Source organism: Stegodyphus dumicola, chromosome 3 (assembly GCF_044657685.1).
Source record: "Stegodyphus dumicola isolate Sdum_Otavi_A_Nest chromosome 3, ASM4465768v1".
Lineage (NCBI taxonomy): Eukaryota > Metazoa > Arthropoda > Arachnida > Araneae > Eresidae > Stegodyphus > Stegodyphus dumicola.
The window spans coordinates 230776355-230795360 of NC_140770.1; the positions used below are offsets into that span (position 1 = coordinate 230776355).

Below are 19006 nucleotides of genomic sequence, written 5' to 3' on the forward strand. Positions count from 1 at the left end.
CTAAGCGACTATGTGAATGTTGACATTCACCGGTGAAAGTCGACATTCTCCAGATTTCGGTGCTTCACCGTAACATATAAATATATATCCACCGTGTTACCTTGCTCAGTGATCTCAGTTTCTTTATTCTTATATGTTTGTAAACTGTGCATTTTTTGCTTTAAAAATGATTGAATTATGTTTTTCTTATCTTCCGGTTAAGGTTTTTATGCCTTTAGTAAATCTGCGTGCAATATTTGTAGAATTATCAACAATTAAAAAGTTTTTTAAATGCAGCTAAGCCTAATCATTTTCACCATAGCGGCCATATTTGTTTACATTTGAAACTGGAATAGTGGAATAGTGGATTTGTTGCCAATCTAGAGAAACTAAGCTTCGCAACAACAAAGATAATGCCTTCTTTTATTATTGCGAATTAAATCATGCTTAGTACAATCTGGAATTTATTTGAGGAAATCAATGTTTAAGATTTACTTCGTAATTTTTAATATAGATATTTTGAGTTTTTATGTATTTTTGCTTTGTCGCGAAGTGAGAACTGAATTAATTGAATGAAAAGTACTGAATCGTCTGTGAAAAACTGTTTCTTTTTTTATTAATCAACAATTTAAGTTATTTAAGTGCGGCTAAGCCTAATTTTTTTTACCATAGTAGCCATATTTGCTTACATTTTAAAGCACAATAGTGGATTTGCTGCCAATCTAAAGAAACTAAGCTTTGCAACAACAACTGTTTCTTTTTCATTTGGCTAATTTTTTTTATACATCGTTTTAGATTTATTATAGTATAATTTAATATTCCGTACAAGGAAATCATGTGGTGTACATATCAGATTTTTTTAAAATTAAAGTCAAGAAATTTCAAGGGTGATTCATGGCTACTTTCTGGAGAAAAAAGTAGCCATGAGATTGGATCATCGTGTTGAATTCCTCTGTCGGAAATTCCTTGAAAAAATTGATTAGATACATCCACGCAATATTATCCAATGAAGAGTGGCCCCATATTGTTACATAACGGTATTAGAATTAAGTGAGAAATTTGAAGAATCCAAAATTTTGTCTTAAGTAAATTTTTTTGTGACAGTAGGTTTGGTTTAACAAAGAAAATCCAAACCAAATGCGTTTCAAATCCAAATCCAAATCAAAATGCGTTTATAATTACAGACTTTACAAAGTTTGGGTTTTAATTTTTGATATAGTCTCACAATTGCATTTTTTAATACACCAAGAATTTTTGGATCGACCTATATTTCACAAGTTTGCTCAAATTTGATGATATTACTCGTAGAAAGGGATTTAGTAGAATTATTTTCTGTTCATAAAAACATTTGTTTACAGGCCATTACTAGTGTATTATCGGAGTTTAAGGTAAAAATAGTTTTCAGTTTCGCATTCTTTAACGACACCTAAATTTTCATATTATATTTAAAGGAAAAAAAAAAAAAAACATTTGTCATCGCGTTTTGATTTTTTTTAAAGCTACATTCTGTTGCAGAACAATAAAAAGTAGTTTTATTGATGATAACTGAAAGATTTGAGAAATAACCTTTCCCCATTTTTAGCCCAAGTTAACAGGAATGATTCTAAAATATGGCATTTAAAATCTTTAAAAAAAAAAAATAAAATTAGCCAGTTAAAATCGAGTTTATTTCACAACACTCAATCGACATTTTCGCTTAATGACTTTTGTAATGCTACTTCTCCCTGAGTAAAATTTGAAAATTTTATCAGTCATCATATTCACAGTCTTAAAGAGCTTAAACGGTTTCAGTTGTCTCCTCCAGCTTTCCTAGCTTGCCTTCGTGGTGTAGTGGTTTTACACGCTGGGCCGGTATTCCAGAGGTCCGTGGTTCGATTCCCGACGAAGGCGGTTGCTAATTTTTCATCTCTCTGGCTTTTCCAATTAACCTAGTGACTCAAGCGGCGCCCGAACTAAAAGGGTTGTGGATGATGATTCTCCGCACTCAGGACTTGGCGACTAGGTCCCCTAAAACCCTAGTCGCCCTTTAAAAAGGGAAGTATATAATGTATTTCTCCCACCTTCTTAGCGTTCCTTCGCGGTGTAGTGGTCAGCACACTGAGCCGGTATTTCAGAGGTCCGTGGTTCGATTCTCGGCGAAGGCGTTGCTAATTTTTCATCTTTCCGGCTTCCAAATATCCTAATGTCTCTACAACTTTTTAAAATTACTCAGTATTTTGATGTTAGAAATGTCCTCCTCTGAGTCTTCCGAAAATTTGTGCTGCGTTATTTTGCATTATGTTGGCATGCATTTATCAAACATTTATTTTCGGCAAGTTTTAGCACTGCAACACACATTTTACTGCCGTACTTTGGTTATTAGAAACCAGTGAGTCAATGGTGACTAAAATACACAAGTCTCTGGTGATCTGTGATGGGCTTTGACGATCACCGAAGCTTTTTGGTAATGGTCAATAGTAGCCTTCCGTTAAATTTAATTTTAACAATCTAACTGGATTTACAGCACTGTCCCATACTGGTGACATGAGTTAATCGCCAGTACCATCCGTAATCAACTACTCTGCACAGGTGCAGGTTATAAATTTTATTGCATAACCCCACACTCGTGATCTATGTGTTGTTCACCAATGACCGTTAACTTATACGTACAGTTACAAACAGCCTAAACTGATACCGATGTGCTTCATCTGTGCAAATTTACTGTACCGTAGCGTATAAGTGACCCATTGTTGACCGTGGATGACCTCAAACTGTAGGTTATAAATGACCAGTAATCTTAAAAGGAAACGATGTACTTCGGTTTAAGCTTAACTTTAAATTCTCTCAAAATTTACTGCGCTGCATTATATTGGTAATATGTGGACTGGCTGTCAGTGATTATCACTAGTCTCGTTTACAGGATTGAAAGGTTAGAAACACATAACTAGCAGCTTATAATATAACTCATAAAATTTTAAAATTGTACATAACACTGAAAATGTTAAATCAAAAGAGATTTTGAACTTGTATCATTAAATTATTCTGTTAACTGATTTGTTGAGGAAATGTATTCCGTACAAATTCATGTCCTATTAAAGTAACATACGATATGCAGATAAAGTATGGACAAGCATAAAATAATCGCATTCTTTTTAATAATTCTTATTCGATTCCTGGAATAGAGAGTAACTTAAACTGAAAGAATTTCGTATGTTCCTTAAATGAATAAAAATAACAATAAGCAGTGATAAATTTGGAATAAATAAAAAAAATTATACTAAACAATACTGGGTGGTTTTTATAATATACAGAACGCTAAGCTAGGTAGTTAGCTTATTACTGAAAAATTTGCTTACGATTCCATGTAATAATACCTTATTATGTAAGGAATAAATTTTGTAAGAAAATACATGAAAGATTAAGAATATCTTAATTTCAGTAAAATTGACTTTCGTTGTTAAATGTTTTCAATTACTTAGGCGTTTTAGTTTAGTTGTAGAGAAGTACCAAATGCAGATCTAAAAAATAATAAAATTTCAACTATATATGATTATGATTCATGATCATTATAATTCATACATTATTTTAACATGGAAATAGGTATACAAAAAACAAAAGAGGAGGTAAGCACTTTTACAGTGTGTTACTTAAGTTACTTAATTTCAAATAAACACATAAAACAACGTATATATCAACTATTACAGTTGCTATGATTTAATAGTTAAATACACAACACTTACAGATAACGTATTCTTCCTTCTATATATCCCTGAATTTCATTAACTCGTCGCACTATGTGCGTAAAATATCAGATCACATGGGTCGCGAGAGGAGTTTTATCCTTTTAAAAATGTATAGATAAATTGAAGTCTAATAATGTTTGAAGTAATGATTGAATTTTCTTACAAACGATATTAAAATTTTGAAACGTGAAAAGAATCGGTCTCAGCTGCACATATTCTGGACCCCTAATTCTAATTCATTATTAACCAATAAGTATAGGCTGAGGTTTAGCTTTAAAAACTTTTTATACCGAAAGCATAGTAAAAATTTAAATAAATAACCTATTAAAAATGTAAAAAAGGCCGATTTCTGGAAGTGCATTTTGTTAGTTTGGAAAGATAGGTTGTTACAACACAGAAATAAGAAGAAATACATTGAAATTTTTAAGGCAATTTGGATTTTTTGCTGCTAGTTTAAATCTTTTAATCTTAAAGAAATAAATGAAAATCTAAATTATTTTTACTCTTGGATACCAGTTATAAAGATCACTTTCTTGTTAACATGATAACAAGGTTTTACTTTCTAAAATAAAAAGTGTATATAAAAATATCCTTAAAAGAAAGTAACCAAGAACGCTGCTCGAAAATTAATAATGAAATAAAATATATAACGTAATTAAAACAAACATAAAAAAAGAGAAAAAGGGAAATAAACTAACAAGCAAAGTATAATATCAATAGCCCCGAAGGAAAAAAAATACTATCAACATCATTTCATTTTTTAATTAAACAATTATGAAATTTTTTATCATAATGCTTTAGAATAACTCTTTTTATAATGCATGAAAAAGATTAAGTTTATTAAAAACATTAAGCTAGAATATGCGTTTAGTTAACAGGATTGCTAAACATGAATAGTGTGCTAATTACTGATAAGAAATTGGACTTCATTTCAACTATATGTAAAACATAATTATATGACATAAAATTTGGATGTCTGAATTTTACCTTTTGTTTTTAATTTTAAAGTTTGTTGCTTATTTATTAAGTAATTCCTTGTTGCACTAAAATAATCTTCAGTATTACTTGATAAGCCCCTTTCAAATTTTCATATCATACGTAATTTCATTTCCTGATAAACGATTCAAATTTAAGAAGACTGAACGAAGCTCATCTAAGCGAGACGTTCGGTACGTTTAAGCTGGTTGAAATTAAGTACTGACTTCGAACTTCAGTGCAAACTCGTAGCTTGGCTGTTGTTTACTAAAAACTTATTAAGATTTAGAGTGATTTTTCAATATCAAAAATACAAATAAGTTACATTTATATCAATTGTAGGCGCAACATCAAAACCGCAAAACTTAATTTTCGTTTTCGATCTTACAACATTCAAGTTCTTTCCCCCATGTTTCACATATGTTAAAAAGAAAAAGATGCATAATCTGTGATAGACATATAAAGAGTTATTATCCATAAAATATAACTCGATTTTTTTTGCTCGATTCGAATTAAATGAATTCTTCAAGAAAAAATGATTTTGCATATTCGTGGCTTTGGCATGGTGCCGAGGATGTGAAAACTTCTCTATACAACATATACAGTGTCTCAAAAAAGTGATGGGACACTTGTGCTTTACAAAAGGAAACTGTAATAAAATTAATTAAAAAAACATGTAAAAATTTTTTGTGGGTGTGTTTCATACTTAAATTTAGTAACAATTATTACATAACATAGATTTTCTCAAAATATTAAAATATTAATTTAATAAAAATACAATTGTTTAGAACGGAGCAAAAAATGGCTCACATAAGTGATGGGACACTTACTTTTCCATCAAATATTTATCCAAAAATTTTACTTTTTAAAAGGTTTTAATATTTTGTTGGATTTCCTTTTATTTTTAAAACATGATTTAATCTTCTTGGGATGGATTCGACTAATTTTTTTGTGATTTCTTTTATTTCCTTTTATTTTTAAAACATGATTTAATCTTCTTGGGATGGATTCGACTAATTTTTTTTTTTTTTTTTTTTTTTTTTGTGATTTCTGGAGTGATTTAACCATATTCTTCTTGAAGCACCGATTTTAATTGTTGTTTTGAAGAAATGGTGTGTTTGCGAATTCTTGATTCCAATTCTTGCCAAATATTCTGCATGGGACTTAAGTCTGGAGATTGTGGTGGTGTTTTTATTATTTCAGGACAGTTATACAGCAGCCAGAGTCTAATGTTCAAAGCAGTGTGCGTGGGGTCATTGTCCTGGTAGAATTTAAAATCGTTATGAAGGTTCAGTTTTCGCGCTGAAGATTTCAAATTTTGATTTAAAATGTCAATATACTTGTACTGATCCATTATACTGTCAATAAAAACAAGATTACCAACTCCAGCGGACGATATACACATCATACCATAACTCCTCCTCCACCATGTTTTACTGTTGGCACCAAGTTCTGTTTGCAAAATTCTTCCCTGGGTTTTCTCCACACCAAGATTCTACCATCAGAACCAAATATATTAAATTTACTCTCATCAGCAAATATAATCAGAATTCTTATTTATGCTGGATTTTGCGAAAGCTAGTCTGAGTTTTCTATTCTTTTCACTTACGAAGAATTTTTTCCTGGCTGCTCTACCGTGATATCTAGGACATCGAATTACTCTTCTAACAGTCTCAGGATTAACAATTACTCTATATAATGCTTGTAAATCAGCAGCAACTTTAGGAGCACACATTCTTGGATTTTTTTTTAATATTTAGAACGATAATTCGCTTTATTTCATCCTAAATCATATGATTCTTTTTATATCGTTTAATGATATTGAAAACTGTTGAATGACTCAAGTTAACTGTTTCAGCAGTTTCTCTAATAGATTTTCCACGTTCAATATGCAAATTAATAACTAATTTTCGAATTTCAGGCAAAGTTTCTTTTCGTTTAGCATTCATGGCTGCACAGAGCTAAAAAACACAAAAATTCGAAAACAAACTGGAGAGAAATACTGCAGACGATTTTATAAATTATTGCCAATTGCTTTTGAGTAAAAATAAAAACACCAAAAAATATTTTTATTGTAGTACGTAGTAGTATCTAATGGTGTCCCATCACTTATGTGAGCCATTTTTTGCTCCGTTTTAAACAATTATATTTTTATTAAATTAATATTTTAATATTTTGAGAAAATGTATGTTATGTAATAATTGTTACTAAATTTAAGTATGAAACACACCCCAAAAAAATTTTTACATGTTTTTTTAATTAATTTTATTACAGTTTCCTTTTGTAAAGCACAAGTGTCCCATCACTTTTTTGAGACAATGTACATGATTTCCAGATATGGAATTTAATCAAATTCTTTGCATACATGCCTATATTTAGCATCATAATATTTAATATTACAACATAAGCTTCAATATTACAGTATTGTTCTGAAAGATATTTATGGAAATTAATAATCTCAAAATTAAAGTAATTTTTGTAACAATAAAACATTATTATTTAAAAATTAAAAGAAAAGTCTAAAATAAAATGAATAAAACAAGTCTCCAATTTATTTACTTTTAAACTCCATAACATATCCGTAACCAAACGATTTTCACGATGAAAATTTGTAATTTTTTTTTCTCTTAAATTAAGATGTCCTTAAATAGAGTTATTTAATACATTTCTTTTATTATTTTCTAGAAGGCAAATATAATAATCGATGAGATAATCTTTTCATTTATACTGCTCTATTCAAAATGCAAATCTCAACCCTTCATCATATATATAATTTTTAACTTTATATATGAATAATAAGAAATACTCACTCGGGTAAATGCAGTCTGTTCCCCAGCTCGACCTCATAGATGTGCTTCATGTGCAAATCCTTGTAAAATCACAAATACGAACAACTTGACAGCAACGACTATCTCTAACTATATTAAGTGTTGTATACTTTCCCACCAGTTCAGATCGTTAATGTGGGAAAGGGAAGAGCAGTTCTTTCTGTAAGGGTTCTTGCATAAGCCAATGGTGTTGGAGAATTGGGGGAGGTGAAAATTAGCATAGAATCCCCTCTAAAATAATACGTTCCAAGCACCGATTTCTACGTGAAGAAATTGAGATAGATTTTGAATAGAAGTCCGACCACTGATAAAATATAAAAGGCATAATTACGATAACTACCAGAGATATCATTTGTCACACTCAGAAGGCAGCAAAAAGTAACTAGAGAGAGAAGATGAGCACGCGGGGATAACTAGTGGGGGATGAAAATAGCCCCCCCCCAGATAAATGTCATTGCGATAAAGGTGCCTTTTCAAACAAACAATGTGCTAATAACAGGCGATGTGTTGAAGAGAAATGGACTTTCAGCAAAAGGTCGAAAAGTAATAATAGCCATTTCTTTGTTATTGCACGTAGTTAAGCTAAGCAGAGACACAGCAGACAGAGAGTCAAGTGTGATTGCCTAAATGATGAATACAAAGAAAGAAAACGAAAAAACAAAAGACGGGGTGGGAATTGCTAAAATAGAGGAGGGAAAATCATTGGTCATTTAAGCAGGGCGGGGATACCAGGTAAATTAGGGGAGGGGGTAGTTTTAAGGAACCGCAAAATCAAATTCGAGTGATTGCGACTTGAGGGATGAGAACAGCAACACACATGCTTTATTTGTAGGACGTGATACATGACATAACTTTGCACAGTGTAAGACGGGCCATGAATTTTTTTATGACATTGGTTGAAGATTTGCTCTGACAGCAAACACAGTCCTCATTTTATCATAAACAGTCCTTAAGTAATCTTTGCTCTACTAAAATGATCTTCAGTATTACTTGGTTAGCACTTTTCAAAATTTTATACATGTAATTTCATTTTATGCTTAATAAAGGCTTTCATAAATGTAGTTTCCACCTCATTTATGTAATTGTAATTGAAAACATTTTCTTACGTTACTAAGAGAGCGACTGGCAACGATAATGCATTTCTTAATCTATGTATCAATATTGTTTTAATACTCCAAATAAACAAAACTAAAAATCTATGATTTCCTATTTGAAGACTAAGTGGTTATAAGATTCGGGAGAAATTTGAGTATTTCAAAACATTTTTAACATCAACTTAATTTTTCATGAAATGGAGCAAGGCACTTAGTTATATCTTGCACCATTTAAATATTAGATGGTTATTAGGATTAAATATGCAGAAGAATTAAAATATTATTTCAGTGGCATTTTAAAAACTGCATTTCAGTAGCAAAAACTGCATAAATTCCAACCTAAAAGGATCAAAGAGCTTCTATCTCTTATATAATTCTGATACGAATAACATACTTAGTTGGCGCACTGAGTGAAGCGCTCTGATAATGGGAGGGCAAGCAATTAACTCCTGATAAAAAATTGTGATTGAAAACCTTTGTCATAAATTATGCTTTCTCGCCCTTTTTTTTTATGAATGGAAATCATTGCTAAGCTTCAGATTTGTTTTTCAGGCAAAGGATTGAAATAAGACTAAAATTTAGATGCACAGCAATGTCATTTTCTAAAATCTTATATATTGAAAATTAAGTAATGACCACTATTTGTTGAGAAGAATTTAAGTTTGTAATTACAGCTGCAATTTTTTGAATGCTCAAATTATGCAACTTAAGCATGTTATTGACATGCACGAATCCGTATAAGAAATTCTTTTTTTCTTATTTCAATTATTTTGAGAAGTTTTACGCCAAGAATAATAAGATATAGGAAATTCACTGTTACTTTGCAGTCTATCTGAATCTGTGACCTACGTGCTTTGAAATGTAACCAACAGAATATTTCGAAGTAGTCGCCTTTTCAGATTATAATAACTTCTTAATCATTTACTTCTTTCGTTTTTCTCTTTATTTCAAATGCTCGTAAGGCAAAGCAATCAGTTGTTAAACCTTTTAATTCCAAAACACAGAATAATTTTAGCACAGTGTTGTATTGCATATATCAACCATTTCTATATACCATATTTTTCCCGTTGCCAGATACGACTGCCACATTCTTTTCATATAAACAAATGAACGATCTTACATATGACTTGATTTATAACAAACCTCAAATTAAAAGCCAACTATTGATATGTAATTCATGCAATTCAATACACCTTCTTTATACGTGTCATCTATATAAACGTTCCGTTATATCTAACATATAATCGGTTTTACAATAATTATGATTAAGATGTATTAGTAAATTGATTTTCGACTTTTCTGTAACTTGAACATTTTCCCTCAACAATCGATGTTGCGACTACCGTATAAGCACAACGGAATGCTCCCATCACGATGTATTTTCGGCGTTGGATCCAATCACATTGAACCGGAGGGCAGATCCGTTTTGTAGAGTCACGATTGAAGCCCGCAGCTTCAGGAGTATCGAAAGGGCAAAAAAAAAAATGGTCCCCTTTTATAAGTGGGTAGGTAAACGGTGCGAAATTACCCAGAGAGGAGGCGGAGTGTAGTAAGAGGTATCCTATTCCAGCCTGCCCATCATTACGAGGCACTCATCTTCGTAGAAGGGCGCCCTGTCATTTTCTCTGATTTATACATCTGGAAGTCAGATCGCAATGACACGAAGTGATCTTGCCGAATCGAGCATGATCTTGAATCTCCAATGAGGTGGTTAATTGACGAAAGAAAAGGGAGAGCGGCTGTTTCTTTCGTAGCTTCCCATAGGCTTAGGGCTATCATTTTCTGCGGTTCTAGATCATTGCTGTCAATCTTTCGAGATTGCTGGATCTTTTTAAGAAAAATATCTAAAATTACAGTTCACGACATTCTACCACGTACACAATTTAGCGTAATCAGTTCAACTGTACAATACCGGATGTTTGTAATAATTGCAGAGTAAAAATAGATGGCAACTATTATTTTACAATCGAATGAATTGTATATTTATAAGGATTTCAAGTGTTACTAACGTTTATTTTATTTTAAAACTTTGCTATGCTCTCTTATTTTCCATTTCGCGCCAGAATAAGCGCGATTAGTTTTGTTTATGCAAATGAGAATTGTAAACTGTTAAGTATTTAAGGTATGGCTTTTAGCCAAAAGAGTAAGAACTTCTCGCTGCCTTACTACGCGCGTGCGTTTTAGTCAGTTCATGTCTGCCTTTAAGACCAGAACTTAATTCTCGCTGATATTTGAAGACGTATTGTAGTCTCTTGCATTCGGCTCACTACATACTTTGGAGTTAAAAAGCCAATCTTCACATTACTAGTCTTTGTTGAGTATCCTAGTGCTTATTAAGTTAGTTTCACTTCTTATTTTCTACATTTTAGACCATAAGTACTGGTCTTTGTATCCCGAAGTGCGGGAAAGTACGCTGTGAGAAATAAAGGGTAAATTTAACCCTTCTCATCTTTGTTGTATCTTCTACACACACACGAGGCATAGTTTTCGTAAGCTTCCTGCTCCCATTCAGGTTTAGCATATGTTTCCAAAGGCAATTAGAAGGAACAGTAGTCCTGGCATGTTAAAAGTACTTTCAAAGAGTTATAATGAAGCAAAGAAGCTGTCAGTTAATTTAGAATAATGAAAAGCTGAGTATGGATTCTAAATCTACGCAAACTTCTCTTTTCGTGGGTAAAAATGCATTTTATGCATTTATGGTAAAAGCGCATTTTAAAAAGGCTAATATTTTCGGTGAATAAATTGAATCTGAGCTTCATTGGCTGTTTAAAACTATAATAAGAATTCAAACCATTACAAAGTTCTTTCAGACACACAAACTGAATCAGCTCAGGAAGATATCTAGCGTAAAGCATTCATGTGCCTTGTCCACTATGTCCACTTCCGGTTTTATGATTAACATTTTAAAATGGAGGAGACAATTTCGATTTCCGGCAGGAGTACCATAAATTTTTCAAGTTTTTTTTTATTGCCAAATTTCCAAATTAATGGCTCTAAATAGTACATTGGTATTGTTAAGAATATGAAATTGAGAATATATAGTAATATGAGTGAACTTATTTCCATCATTTACTCAAATAAAAAAAATTCTGACGCAAAAGTTCAGTATAAGGAATAATAAAAGATATATATATTTTAAGAAATCACTTCTCGAATTAAAATGCTTTCTTTTAATGGAAGTTTTAGAACAGGAAAAATTAACAATAAGGTTCTAGTTTTCATTTTTCAAAAATGTTTTTTATCGCATTTTTTCGTCTTTCTTTTCAAATGTAATCTGAAATTCAAAAGACGAATAAATGAAATTCAAAACTTTCTTTCTGTCTAGATTTTATTTCATATACAACATTGCTCTCATTAGTAAAGAATTTTCAAAGTTCAATCTTCTTTTAAATCATAATTTTTTTTTCCCCATATAAGTTATTTTTTTATTGTTTCAGTAGTGTTAGGCAAAATAAATATATTTCTTAAAAAGGACGTTTAGAAGCATCATAGTAGCTCGAACGAAATTTTGACTGTAAAAGGATTAAGAATAAAATCGTTTCAGTGTAATTATAAATTATTTAATTATTCAAAATGTCCTATTTAAAATATTTGTATGGCACTATAGATATCAAGAAAGTAATTTAAGATTTGATTAGAAATCATTTAACGATTTTTATTGTAATTCATGAAGAGAGAAGAATGTAACTCAGCAATAATTTACAGTTTCAGTGTTATGATTATGCATTTCACGGAATAAGTTTAGGAATAAATCAAAACGTTTAGGATTCTTGTTAAATCTAAATATCGTTCAATGCTGAAAATCATTGAAGAGGCTGTACGTCCAGTAATGTCACATATTGCAAAATGATTTAATTTGTTATGCAATAAAAAACAAGCACATCAGCGTCATTAGAAAATAATTTTTTTTATCAATTTTGTATACTTGAAATAAATTCTAAAGCTACTTGCTTTACATAAATCCTAAAACTACTTTTACTATTTAACAAAGACATAAATTACAGGAAAAATTTCTTTTTACATCTTCTTTTCTACTTAATATCTGAAGTCGCGAAAGAAGTGCTATACTACGTCTTACTTTAAATGAGATAAGCAAATGTTTATGACCGAAAGAGTTATCATAAAACTTTAAACTATATCTCCATGACACTTTACATATATTAGGCAGCAATATATACTTTAAACTTAATTGTTAATGTTTTGCTTTATTCCGTGAGTTACAGTTTAAAGTTTTATGATAAATCTTTCGGTCAAAAACATTTGCTTATCTTCTTTCCCGATTTCACATAAAATTTGCTAATTTAAATTAAATTTTTAATTATCTTTAAAATCGCTTTTTACTAATAAAGAATGTTTGTTAAATTCAAATAATTATAAAAGAAGATGTAAAAAATTTTTTTTCCTGTAAGTAATTTATTTTTTTCTATTTAATAGTATCTATATAAGTAGTTTCGGGATTTATGAAAAAAAAAAATAGCTTTAAAATTTAAACTGCTGGCCATTAAAATTGCAGCACCAGAAAGGAATGATCTGACGATAGTCAAAATCACATGAAAGGAAGATGAAGTTGGGATATGAAAATGATTAGTATTTCAGCCCATTTAGAAGAGGCAGAAAGGAGAAATGACATCTGAAGGACAGTTGTGTAGTGGATAAAAGAAAGTTGTGTAGTGGATTTCTCGCGCTTTGTAAGGTCGGAGTTTGGTCAGAATATCGTATTATGTCTCGAATATAAGAAGAAATGCTTTCCAGCAAGTGCCCGAATGCGACAGAGGCAAGATCGTTACCTATCGAGAGTGTGGATTATCGTTCCGTGATATCGCCCGCCGCACTGGTCAACATCCAACCACTGTCACGCAAATATGGAATCAATGAGTTATTGAGGATCATATTGAACGGCATGCAGAATCTCAACACCCTCCTATGACTAACGCATGAGAAGACAGACATATTGTGAGGTCAGGTATAGCACACCCGAGATTACCTCGTACGGTGCGTCGGTGTTTGCAGCCGCCTGGACTATCGACTAGACGACCATTACTTCGGCTTCACTTGACAATGCAGCATAGAGAGAGACGACGACTCTGGTGCGCCAAAAGGCAAAACTGGATACAACGTCATCTTTTCAGACGAATCCTGGTTTTTTGTGCAATATTCTGATGGCCGTATACGTGTCTGGAGGCTTCGAGCAGAACGCATGTCGCCTGCTTGCATTCGATATCGGCATAAGGCCCTTGCACCTGATGTGATGGTTTGGGCAGCCATTGGGTGCGCGGCACGCACATCTCTAGTTCGTATCGACGGTAATTTGAACGCAGATCGGTACATTTCTGACATTTTACGTCCAGTGGTTGTGCCTTATCTTCGAGGCCTGCCAAACGCCTTCTTCCAACAAGACAATGCAGCGTGTTCTGACCTTCCTCGATACACAGGGTACTTGATTGCTGCCCTGGCCTGCACGGTCTCCAGATCTGTCACCCACTGAAAACATCTGATCATGAGTTGCTGAGAGACTGGTCCTCGACCCTTCTCCAGCTAATACGGTTGATGAAGTGTGGCATATATTTGAAGCAGCATGGAATGAGCTGCCCGTTTCAGCACCCCTGTAAACCCCCAAACTGCTTATAAACTTAATCCTTTTATCTTCCTGCTATACTGTTTACTTAAAATAAATATTTTTTATGTTTTGGCTTTCCTTCATGGTTTTGCAATTTTAATGGCGAGCAGTGTATTTCAAAGTGCATAAAGTTGATATAAGAAATAATTTTTTAATGACACTGATGTCTTTTTTTATTGTATAACAAATTAAATCATGGTGCAATATATGACATTACCGGACGTACAGTATCTTCAAGGATTTTCAGCACTGAACGATATTTAGATTTAACAAGCGTGAAAGATGAAAGATTCCATTTCAGAAATTGTGGAAAATTTAGTTCCCCTGTTCTTCCAAGTGTTGATTTTTTTAATAAAATCTTCAGCTTTAACATTCTAAGTAAATAGACTGTTATTATTTTGCTTGGAGAGACAAGTTGAGATCGTTTTACTTCTCAGAAATGTCTGATGAATAGTACAGCTTTGATAGCCAAAAGCCATTTTAAAAGGAGCAAGGGATTGGATTATTAAAATATGACAAAGCTTACGAGGGCTATCTGCCTAAAGGGAGGGTTGCCTTCTTGGATGACTTTCTAAGGGAAACTGGTTCGTATACACGTGACACATGGGGAAAACCACGAAAACGCCCCTGCAGCCAGCCCGTTCGCGGAATTCGAACCTCGGACTGAACTACCAGTGTTCAGCGTCTTTACCGCTCGACCACTGGTGGACCTGAAAGGTAGTGTGGATTTAATTATGGCAAAGCACACTAGGGCTATCTGCCTAAGGGGAGGGATGCCTTCCTGGAGGACTTTCTAAGGGAAACTGGCTCGTATACACGTTACACATGGGGTAAACCACGAAAACACCCATGCAGCCAGCCCGTTCGCAGGATTCGAACCTCGGACCGAACTACCAGTGTTCAGCGACTTTACTGCTCGGCCGCTGGTGGGCCCGGACCTGAAAGGAGCAAGGGAATCAGAATTTTGTTTGGTTAAAAATATAACAAACATCGTTTTAAATTTCGCCCTCTCGAAATCCATCTTACTTCTGCGTGTAATAGTAAATTTTTGTATTCGAAGCTTATGTCTATACAAAGATTTGGAAAAAAAAAAAAAAAAAAAAAAAACCGGCTATTTTAGAGGAAAGGTTTTTGACAAAGTTTTACATCCTTCAATTCCGCCGCTAACTGTTTTCCTGCAAGAGGTTCTTGATTGATCAGGCAGTGTGTAAAAGTTACTTGATCACTATCAGCAACTTTAGGGAATGATTTTAAAAGTAATATTTTGGCTCATCATCGCTTTTTCACCATCTGTGCATGCAATTGAAATGCAATTTTCCCATTCTTCAGTTTTAAAGCATTCGCCTACTTTATGTCTTCCTCAAGTTTTAGTAATTAGTTGCTCCAATTAGTCGTTGCTAATTTGAGAAACAATATTGATAACAGAATCATTTGACGAAGGAATTTTCCGAATTTCATAGCCATATTTACTTCCGTGAAGAACTTCTACCATTTTAGTTGTTGCAAATAATAAAAGATCTTATCGAATAGCATACAGGTTTTATTCTTAACAAATCAGATATAAAACTTTGTATGAAATGAGTAAATTATTTTTCACTAAAAGTCGTAAATTTCTCAAAATATTGCTTGTCTTTATTTGAAGATTTTTAAGAGTCGTCCGAAATATTCTTTTGGCTCATTTACATACGAAGGATACTTGGATGCGATACCTGTTATAAGTTTGCTTTATACGTTCCATAGTCAAAAAAAGTTGTTGAAAATAAAGCCAGATTGGAGAAATGGCTGAATGAAATTATATTTTCTTTTCGATTAGATATCTCTTTGGTGATTACTAAATCATAGACTTGCCGTATGCCGTATGCATGGATACCTTTGTTAAGCAAGTTCAGCCATTAATGTATTTCATGTTTTTAATGTTCAGCCATTAATTCATGTATTTCATGCTTTAATGTTCAGCCATTAATGTATTTTGTGTAAAGAATTTTATCACCTTACACAAAAAATAATTATATTTATATAATCAACAAAAAATTATTATGTAAATAATTGATAAAATTTTATATATAATAATGTAAATAATGACATTTTACGTTTAATAATAAAATAATATACATAATAACATTTTATGTATAATAATAAAATAAAGTAAAATCATTATTACATTAAAATTGTAAACATTTTTACGTTAACAGAGCTCTTTTACAGTAATTACAGAAACAATAATCAGAAAATAATTCATTTGGATTCGAACTCACAATCTGCTGGTTCATGGAAAATTTAAACACTTCGATAAATGTGTCAAGCGATCGAAACAATTAAACCTAGTTGAACCTTCGAAAATTATTAATCATAAAAATCAGAAATGCAATCAAATGCAAATGGACGATAAATCAAACTTTTCATGTTTACCAGAATTCTCAGAACATAAGAATATAGTAATCCCCTTAAACAAGTTGTTTAGGTTTGGTTTACGTGATTGAAACAAAGCCTCGAGGGCTATCTCCTTAAGGAAAGGAGATGCCTTCGTAGAGGACCTTTCTAAGGAAAACTGGCTAGTATACATTTTACACATGTAGAAAACTATGAAAACACCCACGCTGCCTGTCCTTTCGCGGGATTCGAGCCACAGAACGAACTACCAGGATTCAGCGACTTTACCGCTCGGCGGCTAGCGGGCGCCCTTAAACAGAAAAAAATATTCTGTCAGATTTAGTTAATCCTAATAAACGAGGTAAAACACTACATCGTTCTATAGCTTAGAATCACTTGCATCAAGGTGAAAAAATATTCAATTTATAAAGAAATCCATTGGAAATTGTGATCCGAAAAAATTACCTCATCATAAATGAAGTTTGTTAAAATAATAAGCAAACCTCCAAATTATTCGAGCCATTTGCTATTCAGAAAGTTAAATGTTGGGAGTAGCCGCCATTGCTTTAGAGCAGGGTTTCTTAAACTTTTTGGGGACCCCATAATATTTACGAAAATGTTGTGGGACCCCCATAAAGCATTGAGCAAATCCGACACACGCGTGAGTGAAACTGTCAGTTTCTTCACTAGTTATGCAATATACTATTGCAGTTCTAGGTCACTAACTTTAATTTTTAAAGTATAATAAACGTTTCTATTATAAAAAAAAACCGTCGAAACGTTCTTGTTTTTCTTTTGTCTGCATTGTCTTATCTTTATCTACTTTCAGATACATTATCTAAAAATATTTGGTAATTGTAAAATTATTATAATAAGTTAAGGAAATACCAAAATTGCCCATTACCATTATGAAAGTTTGGACAATTAAAATCTTAATAATTTTTTTTTTCTTTTATAAGGTATTTCTCTCACCTTCCTGGCATGCCTTCGTGATGTGGTGGTCTGCACGCTCAACGCGTAAATTAGATTTTGATAATTGATTTCAGATTCTAGCAGGATTTATCATTTTTGTATGTTTAAAAAAATTAAATGTTTTACTATTCTCGAATTTACTTATGACTGTAATTACTCTCTGTCCTTTAATTACTCTCATTTAATACCCTCATACTATCATTTAATTATTTTAAATTAATCGAAAATACGTTTAATTATTCTAAATTAAAGAATTCTTCGAATAGTTCTGAAATTTATTCAGATATAATTTAGAAACATAGCTCTGTTGATAATCCCTTCGGGTGCTCCTTGAAAAAGACCAAAGAATTATCAAGTGTTACTTAATATTACAAGCATTTATTTTTGCATCAATATACTTTTGTATAAGTTTTATTTTTCAAGTTTTGTATTCAATTCTTTTATTTTGCGTCTTTCTCTTAGAAAATTCACTATTTTAGGTTGATATTCTACATTTTGTATCTCTTTTACATATATGTCCCAATTTATCATTTACTTATTTTATGAATTACGGCATATAACTTCACAGAAGTTCCACTTTTCCTATTAAAGCAGTTTTCCTGATTAATAACACTTTATTTCTTCCTTAAAACTTTTAAGAGTGTTGAGTGTTACATAAATTTAAAAAAAAATGTAAATATCTAAAAATGAATCATTTTCTTTAAAATAAATAGCAATATATGTTTGCAATTTTCTGCTACATTTTTCTGCGAAATCTCCGGTAATTTTACTTAAATCTGTGAAAAAGAAGAAAGTAGAGTAGTTATCTCATCAAAATTATCGCTTAAACATCCCTAGAACTTTTTCATATCCAAACAAACGCAATTGTCCTGGGCTTTCGTGAATTCATTAAGTAGTTTTCTAAATTTTAATTTCATTTCCTCTCTTGAATTTTTGTGTTCTTAACCACACAATCATCTTTGTTCTTATACAAGGTGCTAAATCCAAGTGCCGTAATTAGCGGAAACAAAGAAAAATATCTCACTATTTAACCCATTTCGGAGTCTCAATTTTTACAAATGAAATATAAATCCACCTTAGAGCGTTTCGCAAACAAAACAGGAACGTCCAAGCCGGACAACGTGTGCCGTTGAAGAAGGAACAAAACTTTTTCCCGCCAAAACAGACAATAGCGAGGATGGTTTAAAAAAATTGCCGGAGCGTAATTACCCTCCATTACCTCGTAATTAGGTTCCACTGTGTTTAATCAAAGCAATCAGACGTAATACATTTTTTCGTTCAAGTTCCCCTCATTGTTTCTTCGTTTCACTAATTACTTCAGAAGTACAATACTCTCTGGAACTGCACCTCCCCTACCCACGGAAACGAACAGCGAGGTGTTACGTCCTCGAAAACCACGTGTTTGGATGATTTATCTGTCGACAGTCCCCGAACACCCTGGTCGTTGGT

The 19006-nt window shown here is 32.3% G+C and overlaps 1 protein-coding gene across 5 annotated transcripts in view; it reads right to left on the reverse strand.

Moving 5' to 3' along the window:
- LOC118190796 (uncharacterized) overlaps positions 1 to 19006 on the reverse strand; it is a 320601-nt gene that overhangs the window by 24964 nt on the left and 276631 nt on the right. Inside the window, exon 1 of one of the 5 annotated variants that reach the window (XM_035361582.2) lies at positions 7487 to 8022. The exons of the other annotated variants lie outside the window; for them this stretch is intronic. Within the exon in view, the coding sequence (XP_035217473.1) occupies positions 7487 to 7523 (37 nt within the window). The 5' untranslated portion in view covers positions 7524 to 8022. Of the gene's footprint in view, positions 1 to 7486; positions 8023 to 19006 lie in introns of those variants that run through there. 5 annotated transcript variants of the gene reach the window in all.